At 52.0% G+C, this 10,805-nt stretch overlaps 1 protein-coding gene across 1 annotated transcript; it reads right to left on the bottom strand.

Moving 5' to 3' along the window:
* Positions 1-2,271: 2,271 nt before the first annotated feature.
* On the bottom strand, positions 2,272-10,395 carry LOC144153215 (uncharacterized). Its single transcript, XM_077684868.1, has 4 exons — positions 10,304-10,395; positions 6,805-6,941; positions 3,348-4,561; positions 2,272-2,313 (listed from the first exon to the last, which is right to left on the bottom strand). Exons 1-4 carry the CDS (start codon positions 10,393-10,395, stop codon positions 2,272-2,274), a joined length of 1,485 nt encoding a protein of 494 aa, XP_077540994.1.
* Positions 10,396-10,805: the final 410 nt, after the last annotated feature.

The following is a 10,805-nucleotide window of genomic DNA, read 5'->3' as shown; positions in this document are numbered from 1 at the left end:
TCTATGGGGTCGGGGCGCTTGTTGTAGTGATTTTACAGTGTTGAAGACGTCAATTAGCCCTTACCCGCGTGCAGGCCAGCGAGAACGACCCGTTGGCAGTGGGTGGCCGTGTGATTGGCGGCCCCTTGCCCTTGTCCTGGCCCCTAAGCTTCGCCACGGGCGTCAGGCGGAGCTCGGTGGCCACCGTCACCGCGCTGGGCGTGCGCCGCCGGAGCAGCAAGAGCAGCAGCAGGAGCAGCGTGCGGTCGGGAACGATACCGCCCATGGAAGGGCTGCAGGAGGGCGCCACGGGAGGTGTCAGCCCCGAAGAGCCCGGGGAGGGTGACAGCGTCGCGCACGTTGCACAGGTCGGCGAGGGCGAGGGAGACCGGCGACAGGTACTGCGCTGATTTGCCGCCTGCACTGTCAATCATTCACACCCTTTTGTCTAAATACGCTGTAAAAAAAAAAAAATCTGCAGTGGCTTAGCTCGGCTGCGCCAGGATATACGTAGCGTGAGCTAAGGTTCATCTGGTTATTCTTCGGTTTCCTATAGGATTAGCCGATTATCTTGCTTACTGCTGCTAAAAAGATTTTCAATTCCAATCCAATCCAATCGAATCCAACTCAATCTAATCTAATCCAGTCACGCTTGGGTATCCGTGCACCGGAGATCTCCCACCCGAAGGTCCCCATCCCAAGAACCACCCATGCCTGTCTGCGCGTTCGTCCCCTCCCACGGAACGTGCACCCCGAGTACCACACGGCTGTCCAGGAGCAACGCGAAACTGCTCAACCTCGGCCAGTGTAGCTCACGCTACAAAAACAAACAAAAAACACCCTTTGAAAGGGTGTGATTGACGATAAAACAACATTTAAAAGGTTATTTTCTTGTGTTTTAACTTGGTGTGTAAGGGTGTTATAAACGACAAAACACCTTGAAGGGAGTTTTAATTTGTTTTCTCTGCTAGGGTGTAAGGGTGTCAGAGACAGTTATTCGCGCCCTTAGGGGTTTACACCATTTCACACTGTGTGCGCGCACGGGCACAGCAGTGTGGACGGCTCCTCGCTGGCCCTCGTAACATTGCCCCTTATTATAAGGAGAACCTTTCCTCGTCGCCCTGGGACAGAACACGGCGGGAATTTAGTGGCAGAAGCGATAAGGAGTTAAAATTCGGTACACTCTTAGGGACGCTGCGAACGACGGAGCGTAGCAGCAACGACGTCCTCTCGGGAAAACAAACAACAAGTACACATACATATGATTAAAATTAAAGTAATGCCGTTTTTAACGTTAGGGGCCTCGGGCCGCGGAAAAGCCGGCGTCATCGTCGTCGGCGTTAACCGTGAGCGAGCGAGCGAGCGAAGCAACTTTATTGAAAATGCCTGCAGAACGATTAGCCCTCCCATGTAAGGAAGGCGTCACCGTGACGCGGCCATGACGTCTTCCCGGCTGTTGGCGCCTCTACTCCGGCCGCGGCCTCACTACTCCCTTTGGTCGACTGCGCCTGCCCCTGTTTTGGGGTGGCAGCCTCCCTCCGGTTTCGCTCGGTCGTTGCCTTTCGAGGGCCGCCGAGATCTGCTGGACGGCCTGGGCTTGGACTTCTTGATCGTAGCAACGCATTGCGGCCTCGAGAAGCGGTGGGATCGTTGTCATCGTTGTAGCTTGCTGCGGGTTCTTGGCACAGTCCCAAAGGATGTGAGCCGCAGTGGCTCTCTCCTTTCGGCACACACAGCAAAGGTCACTTACATAAACACTCGGACATATGTGCTTCAGCAGAACCGGGGTGAGTAACGACCCTGTCTGTAGTTGTCGATATATTACTGCTTCCTCACGGGTCAAGCCCGGATGAGGTGGTGGCATAGTCCTTCTATCTAGTCTGTACCACTTCACGATTTCATTGTAAGAGGTCATCCTGTCCTTGGTTTCCCACCACCACGTCGGGTCGACCTCAGTAGCAGCGGCACGGTTGGTTAGTCCTCGCGCCGCCGCGTTCGCCGTCTCGTTGTGGTTTTCGTTGCCGCGATCCGAGACATCACAGCCCATGTGCGCCGGAAACCACTTAATCACAGCACACCTACTTTCACTCGCGAGATCGACCGCACGCAACACACGTGCGGCTTCACCACACACTCTTCCTCTGGCGTAGTTTTTCACTGCCGTCCTAGAATCACAGAGCACAGTCGTGCACTCGGGGTCGGCGATGGCTAGGGCAATGGCCACTTCTTCTGCTCGATGCGCCGCTCGAGTCCGCACACTCGCCGCCGTCCGTGTAGCACCGGTCGCTGCCCCTACAACTGCTGCGGCGAATGCTCTTCTGCCGTCTGGATACTCTGCCGCATCCACAAACACAGCACCCCTGTCTTTGGCATGGAGATCGATGAGCGCCTTGGCCCTCGCCGCCCGCCGCTCCTTGTTGAACTCGGGGTTCATATTTCTTGGCACAGGACATACCCGCAACCGTCTGCTAATTGCTTCTGGTACATGCACGTCTGTATTCTCGGGTCCCCCTTCCTTTGGCTCCAGGCCTAGGTCACGCAGCACTTGCCTGCCCGTTCTTGTTTCCGATAGCCGCACAAGCTGGGCGGTCCTCTGCGCCTCGGCGATTTCTTCCAAGGTGTTATGCACTCCCAGGGCCAGGAACTTTTCGGTGCTTGTGCAGTCGAGAAGTCCGAGTGCTGCCTTGTACGCTTTGCGTATGAGGGCGTTGATCTTAGTACGCTCGCATTGCCTCCAGTTGTGGAAAGCAGCAACGTACGTAATGTGACTTATAGCGAAGGATTGCACTAGCCGGGTGAGGCTTTCTTCCTTCATGCCTGCTTTTCTGTTTGACACCCTCTTTATGAGCCGAATTGCCGTAGTGACTTTGGCCGCGAGACGGTTCACCGTCTCGCCGTTCACTCGTTTGCGTTCAATCAGCATACCCAGCACTCGGATCTTCTCTACCTCCGGGATAGTCTGACCGCCGCTCGTCCTGATCTTGATTTTCTCTTGCTCTCTCACAGGATCGTTGCCTTTCGCCTTCCTAGCTGCCCCTTTCGGTGGCAATGCAATGCAATGCACCCGCGATGTGTCCGTCGCTTCCACCTGGGACCCATAGCGTTATGTCATCGGCATAGATGGTGTGTCGGACCCCCGTGACTCGCGAGAGCCGCTCGGCCACCCCAATCATTACAAGGTTGAAAAGTAATGGCGAGATGACCGAGCCCTGGGGGGTCCCGACACTGCCGAGCTTCTTCTCATTGAGCCGCAGGTCCCCGGCGTTGATCTCGGTGGTCCGCCCCGTCAAGAAATCTTTGATGTACGCATAGGTTCTGTTGCCCATGTTTAGCCGCGACACCTGGGCCAGGATTGCAGAGTGCCTCACTTTGTCGAAAGCACTCTGCAGGTCTAAACCCAAGATGGCTCTGTTGTCTTGCGTGTTGGTAGTGTCATCGAGGATTTCATTTTTTAGTTGTATCATGGCATCCTGAGTTCCGAGCTTGTTTCGGAAACCGATGACGGTGTTTGGGTAGAGCCCCGAATCTTCCAGGTACCTCTGCCACCTGTTCATGAGAACATGCTCCAACGCTTTGCCCACACAGGATGTAAGCGAGATCGGCCGGAGGTTCTCAATGTTGGGTGGCTTGCCCGGTTTGGGAATCAAGATGGTCTTGGCAGCTTTCCATTGCCGGGGCAGTGACCCGGCTCGCCAGCATTTGTTGAAGTATGCCGTGAGGTTCTCGATGACCGCTTCATTAAGATTTTTCAGCGCTCTATTTGTAACCCGGTCGGGACCAGCGGCGGATTTGCTGTTGAGATCGTGCAGAGCAACCCTCACTTCCCATACTTCAATGTCTCGATCTAGCCACTCGTTTGCTTCGCCTTGGTAGTCCGGGTGCGTCTCTGTGGGAGTGACCGGCAGGTACTTATCGTCAAGGCGTTTCTTCACCCCATCTTCCCCGTGCTCGGTCAGCGCCCTGTGGACGATCTTGGCCACGTTGTTGTGCTGGTGCGTCTTGGTCGAGGTCTCATCCAAAAGATGTCTCAGCATACTCCACGTCTTGCCGCAGTGCATCTGGCCGTCCGCCGCGTTACAAGCCTCATTCCACTGCTGAGTGCAAAGCACTCTGCTATGGGACTCGATCTCTCCGTTGAGTTCGGCGACCTTCTTGCGTAGCCTTCTGTTTGTCCGCTGCGTCTTCCATCTCGCCAGGATGGACTGCTTGGCTGCGATGAGGTGAGCCAGGCGGCTGTCGACCCTTCCGATACGCTCGTCCGTCTCGACTTCCTTGGTGGCCTCTTCTGCCTTCTTTACAATCTCGGTCGACCACTCCTCAATGTCTGTAATTTCGGTCTTCTCCTCGGGTAACAACCTCCGAAAGGCTTCCCAATCCGTAAGTCGATGTTTCCGAAAGCTTCTGCCGACTTCTTCGTCGCCACCGAGCGGGACAGTGACCTCCACAATGTAGTGGTCACTGCCCAACTCGTGCCCCGTGTTTCGGCATTCAAAGTCCCCCGTACCGCTGCCGTTACCCCTGACGAAAGTGAGTTCGGGCGTTGTGTCTCGGGTGATCGAGTTGCCGATTCTGGTAGGGTATGCTGGGTCGGTTATTAGATTTAGACCCAAGTCAGTAGCATCTTGCATTAAGTCCCTGCCCTTTGCCAATGTTTTGTGGTAACCCCAGGCTTGATTGGGCGCGTTAAAGTCCCCGCAGATTACTAGCCTGCTGTCGGGCCCCGCGACGTTGCATGCCTTGTGTAACAGTGCTTTGAATTTCTGCTTTCTGTGTGACGGGCTACTGTACAAGTTTACCAGAAAAGTGCTTTCCTTCTTCTTTTTCCCCGTAAGCACTTCTACCATGGTGTGCTCAATTGTGCTATTGCCCAACAACTCGTGCTGGACGTACGTGAGGTTTTTCCTCACCAAGGTGCAAACTCCTCTGCCACTACTGCCAGCCACCGCCCGGAGGCTTGGCGGGCTAGCGTGGGACCGGTAACCCGAGAGCTTGACCTCTTCAATGCGGGTCTCTTGCAACATGATGACATCTGGCTTTCTTGATACTTGTTATAAGTGTTGTTGGAGTACAGGCTTCTTCCCAGCAAAACCGTTGCAGTTCCAATGCCAGACGAGGAGGCCTTTCACTGCTGTTGTGGTTGCGGTGGTTGATGCCCTATCCATGTTTGCTGAAAGTTAGCCATTTGCGTCGCCAAATTCTGCACTGTCGTAGCCAACTGCTGGCATGTCTGTTCAATTGCTGTGAAACGGTCGGTGATTGTCCTGGTGAACGTCGTGCGAATATACTCTTCAATGCGGTCGAGCCTATCTTCAAGGTTGTCGACCCTATCGCTGAGTCTACGCTCTTTGAGATTTTCAATTGCCCTTCTCTTGGGTGCCGGAGCCGCTTCTGCCCCGTTCGCTTCCCTCGGGTTCACCTCTACTTCTGGTTCATCCTCGGTCATTGCCATTTGCTGTGGTGGTGGCGATAACTGCTGCTGCTGCTGTGCCTGCAGTCGCTGTAACTGTGCCGCCATCATTCTCTTGAGCTCTGCCATTTCCTTATTTATCTTATTGACTGTCGCCTCTAGTTCAGTGTTCTTCTTCCGCAACGCCTCGTTTGCGTCTCTAAGCGCTTTCATCGCCCCACTTTCACCTTCAAATTTCCTTCTACCACTTTGCAATGGCAATGACTGCTGCTGCTGTCGTTGCTGCTGCTCCCTCTTGGCTATCCCGGACTTTGCCGCGTCTGCCCAGCCGACTCTGTCTTTGGATTGCGATTGGCGGCGGCGACTCGTGCTTCGGTTTCGGTGTCTGCTTTCGCTTTTGTCCCCGACCGAGCGTGACTCCCGGCGACTAGCTGTGCCGCTCTCTCCTGCTGACTTCAGCAACGGTGGAAACTCTCCAGGCGCCAGTTGTTGCTTTACGCACTGCTCCGCAATCTTACGCTCCCACTGCCTTCTGGTAACTACGTAGGGAGTCTTGTATCTATTTTTGCATTCTCTGCTGCCCGTTGGGTGTTGTACCCCACAAAGCTTGCATTTCGGGTTACACTCGTGCTCGTGGCCCTTAGCAGGATTGTTGGCCCCACAGTCGAAACACACTTTCACATCAGGGTTAGGGCAAACGTCTTTTCTGTGGCCTACTTTGCCGCACTGTTTGCAGACATCGAAATGTTTGCGATACAGACTACACCTTGTTAATACAGGGCCGTAACATACATAATTTGGAACCTTTTCGCCCTCAAAGACCACAATTACGGTAGTCGTGTTGCCAATCCGTCGCGCTCCTCTTGCTAACGGATTTCTTGAGTTAACGACGTTGCGGTCGATCTCCGCCGGAGTATCTTCGGTGGGAATGCCTCGAATGATCCCCTTTACCGTACCATATGGTGTGGTTTGGTATGCGCCCACCTCGTGTATCTTGTCCCCGATACGGATTGCCTGGATCTTGGCATAGGACAAAGCCCGCCCCTCATCAGGGGTACTCACAACTATGATGTTCTGGTGTAGGTTAGAGCAGAAAGTATCCGCCGCACCGTCTTCTCTCGAAACCCTCGCCGCCGCCATGATGGCCGAGGCAACGATCGCAGTCTGCGTTCTTGCAATGTTTAGGCCTCCCCGCGGCCTCACGATCACTTTGATGTCCTCTCTCGGCAGCACGTCTGGCATTCTCGCTGCCCTCTTTGTCGATGCGATCACTTTTCTGGCGAAGTGGTACCTTGTTTTAGGCCTAGACTCGTGGGTAATGGCGGAGGCGCCCTCACCTCCGGCCGGGGCTCTGATACGCCGGCCCACGTGCGACCAACCGGAACTCCCATTAAAATCTTCCGAGGAAATTTCCTCACCTGGAACCTCGATGCACATCGGTCCGCCGCTGTTGCTGGGGCCTGGGGTCGTTAACTCCTCCGGAGACGTGGTCGTCTCCATCTCGGAAGCCATGATGCCGTACTTTTTCACCACGCCGGGGTTAGGCCCAAACGGCCTAGCGGGCCGAAGTCCTCGGCCGTTGTCCTCAGCAGGTCGGGTAGGCTTAGCGGCAGGCCGCCACCACCACGAACACGAAGTCCGCGAAAATCACCAGAAATCGTACCGTTTGCTCGAAACTGGTACCGGTTGACGCCCTCGTACCTTCACGCGCACATCGGTACCACTTATAGCGCGGTAACTGCTAATTAACACTGCGAAAATTGACAGAAAAGACGGAGACGGAACAGACTCCAGCGCTCTTCCAACCGTGAGCGAAAAATTCCGTAGGGACACCTTGCGGCACCCACTGAAACACCCGGGAAAGGCGCTGCCTTTACAGACCGCGTGTTAGCAGAAGCGGAACGTTTTCACCGATTGGAAAGTTTTCATGCGATGCGAACGGGGACCAATGACGCTGCCACATTCCACGCTCAAGGGCGAAGCTGAAGCGTCCTCAACGTTTGTTTCTTTTTTTTTTTTTACTTTTAAAGCCACATGATATATTTGAAGATCAATCCAGTTGGAGTGGAAGCTGTCTGTAGCAGTAGGATCCTAAAGGAGAAGGATCACTACGCGAAAAATCCCGGGCCATCTGTACTAACGTGAAACCTGGGGAGGGGGGGGGGGTGCAGTGTGTGAGTGTATAATTCTTGATGCCTTGGCGTTTTTCCCCACGGAGATGAAACCGTTGGGGGGTGACGCGCTGACGTTACACAGGCGATGATGCGCGCCGTAATGGAGGGCTCCGGATCGATTTTGACCACCTGGGGATCTTTAACGTGCGCCGAAACCTCGAAAAAACGAGTGTATTTGCTAAAAGCGGCTGCCGCGGCCGGAAATCGAACGCGCCTCCTTGGGCTTAGCAGCACAACGCTTTAGCCACTGAGACACTGCGGCGGGTTGGTAGAGGTACACAGATTTGCCGTAAGTCTCGTGTCTTTGAAGCACGAAGCGTTCGAGCGCCAGGCGTGGGAAAACGAGTGTCCCGGTGTTTTAGTACCGTGACTACATGATACTACGACGACATGAGACGACGACGACATGAGACGCCGACAGCCTTATCCCTTAAGGAGCTTCGCCCCTTAAGGATGGATACGCACTCACAGCGGAAATTCCTTCACGTGCCCGACATTACGGAATAGTATCTTTGCAAAGGCAATAGACCAAAGCGGCACCTACATAACTTCCCAAGCAACGTTCGCGGCATTAAAATATCCTGGGCCGTATCGTCATTTTTAAAACGTTAACACGCTGGAATTATATTCTGCACTGGAATTGCTGATATATCTTGAAACGGCCCCAGTAAACGGCCGTCCCTGGTTAAGCACGCAGCGGCGATGACAATAAATCTTGAGTGGTTTTATCACTAAAAACTAAAGCCGTTCCACTCAACAGGAAAGTTGTCGGAAGTGCAGGGCAGTGATTCTCCATAACGGGCTGTGGTGCCGTTATCGGCTCACTGCTACCACCCATCACGCTCTTCCCCTTCCTGTTTCACTCCTCTCTTGATGAATTGAACGGAGGTTTGTCCAATGCAATTCAAATTTTCCGCCTTCGCAGTGCTCGCGCGCTCCCTGCCTGGACCAGCACGAGCGGGATCTCGCACGTACTCCGCAGTAACGTGTCGTTCGTGGCGGCCACTTTTTTCGCTTACTATCGTAAAAACCAACCCAACGGGCGTTCCTAATTAAATTGACGCGGGAGCTGCTGGTTATGGGAACCGGCCCACTCGTCCCAGCCAACTCGTCCTAGGAAAACTGGTCATAGGGAAACTGGTCAAAGAGGGCATCTGGTTCTAGGTGATCCCGTACTAGGAAAAGTGGTAGCACTGACCTTCTTGTGCTAGGAAAAGTCGTCTCGTGTTTCATTTTTGGCCGATGTCCAGGAAATGGGGAGAGTAAGTTAGTGGCTTCTAATCTTATAATTACTCCCAGGTTGACCTCTTCAGAGTTTGGGGGGCCCTCTGCTTTTGTTAGTTGGCAGGTGGTGGTTGGAATGGTTTTTCTATTCTAACACATGTTCCTCTGTCCCCTTCTTATTTGCCTTGTTGTAGCCAAAAAAAAAAAATTTACACTGTTTTACTGGGTAAGGGCTTTCTTTTCAGGTTTATTTTTTTTTCTTCTCCTTCCAAAAAATATTCGTCACTATTTTTCCGTGGAGGGGGGGGGGGTCGTCTTTTTCTTTCTTTTGCGTTTTCTTTTCTTTTTTTCTTTTTGCGTTATCTTTTGAAGCTTTTTGCCTGCTTGTATATATATCTATAAATAGGGTAAAATATTCCCCTCTTGTTTGTTTGCAGGTGGTGCTTGAAATTGGCTTTTCAGTTTCAGCACAACTTCCGGTTTGTGCTTTTACTTGGGTTCTTCATCTAAAAAAAATATTCGTCACACTTTTTTGTGTGAGTGTGTGTGTGTGTGGGGGGGGGGGGGGGGGTCAACTTTTAAGTCGAGCCTTGACTTTCGCTCCCATATATAGGTGATATGAAGACTAACAAAACGAAAGTTACCCAGTAGACAGTCATCGTTTGTCAACAGTAATTAAAACAAAAGATCAAAACACTAAAAAGCGAAAACACAGAACGAAATCGCAAAAACCAATACAGCGCCGTCACTTTATTACCAAAAAAAAACGTATTAGAAAAAACAAAATGGGCAAACTAAGTCTAATATAAAAGACTCGCGTAATTAGCTGCACACAGAAAAAAAATAAGATACGCTGTCTGGCTGGCGCGTTCCTCGAAGGCGACAAAGAAAACATTAAGTGTGGTAATAGAAGGAGGAGTGTAAGAATGTTTACGCCCAAGAGGAGAATTATACAAGCTTCTCTACTCTTTCATTTGAACATGATAGACGAAAAACGTTAATTGTGACGAGTTGGCCGAGTGTCCAGTTGCCCTAGGTTACGAGTTTCCCTAGTGCGAGATGGCCTATGACGACTTGCCCTATGTGACGAGTTCACCTATGACGAGTTGGCTGTGACGAGTTCACTTTTGACGAGTTCTCCTAGACCCGCTGGTTATATACACAGATTTCGCCTCAAATGTACGTGCAGTTCTTTTTAAAATCGTGAGTCCGTTTTTCCTGTTCCATTTAGTGCGAAATCACCACGCCACGAACGGCATACCCTGGAGTAAGCGACATACTAAGTCATCTCAGCGATGACTTAGAAGCCGTGCAAAACCGCGCTGCTCGTTTCATTGCTTCAGAATATTCAAGACGAACCAGCATAACCACCTTAAAAAAAACTCTGTCTCTTCAACCGCTTGCTTCGCGGCGCATAATTTCTCGCCTCTGCCTCCTGCACACCTTTTACTTCACTCGGTCAGGACACGCCCTCCTGAAACGCCCGTTTCGGACATCGTCCCGTATATCTCACACTCACCCCTTGGCGGCGATAAAGGGCCGCACGACGGCGATGAGCAGCTCATTCTTTCCCCACACCGTCACGCTTTGGAACGCGCTGCCGGACAACATTACTTCGTGCAGCGATCGCACAAAATTTCGCGAAAAACTAACGTATATCAGCTACCCAAACGATGCTACCTAAAGACCCCACCTGCCTTCTTCGTATCTCTTTTTTACTCTTCTTTCTTTGTCTGTTATTACACTCCTGTAAAATTTATTCTTAGTCTTGCTGTTGTCACTTGAATGTTCATTCCTGCTTTTATTTCCTTCTAGTGTTGTTTCTAGTTACTATGTGTGACCATTGTCGCTTTTTTATATGTTACAACCTCGACGTACGCCTTGTCATTTGAGTGTTAATTTCCTTCCTTTTTATTTCCTCTTTTGTTGTCCCTTGTTAACTTGTGATCATTTTTACTTTTTTACGCAGTTGTTGAAAACCCGATGTACGCCATCACTTGAGTGCTGATTTCTGTCTTTTT

This window comes from Haemaphysalis longicornis, unplaced genomic scaffold (assembly GCF_048455015.1).
Source record: "Haemaphysalis longicornis isolate Haplotype H1 unplaced genomic scaffold, Haemaphysalis longicornis Haplotype H1 scaffold_9, whole genome shotgun sequence".
NCBI lineage: Eukaryota > Metazoa > Arthropoda > Arachnida > Ixodida > Ixodidae > Haemaphysalis > Haemaphysalis longicornis.
This window is presented reverse-complemented; position numbering and strand designations above follow the sequence as displayed.

Coding starts and splice junctions, on each gene's coding strand:
- LOC144153215 (XM_077684868.1), bottom strand. CDS start 10,395: ATGTTGTCCGGCAGCGCGTTCCAAAGCGTGACGGTGTGGGGAAAGAAT. Junction 6,942..10,303: donor CCCTTTATCGCCGCCAAGGG/GTGAGTGTGAGA, acceptor TCGGCCCGCTAG/GCCGTTTGGGCCTAACCCCG. Junction 4,562..6,804: donor GATGTGCATCGAGGTTCCAG/GTGAGGAAATTT, acceptor TAACCGACCCAG/CATACCCTACCAGAATCGGC.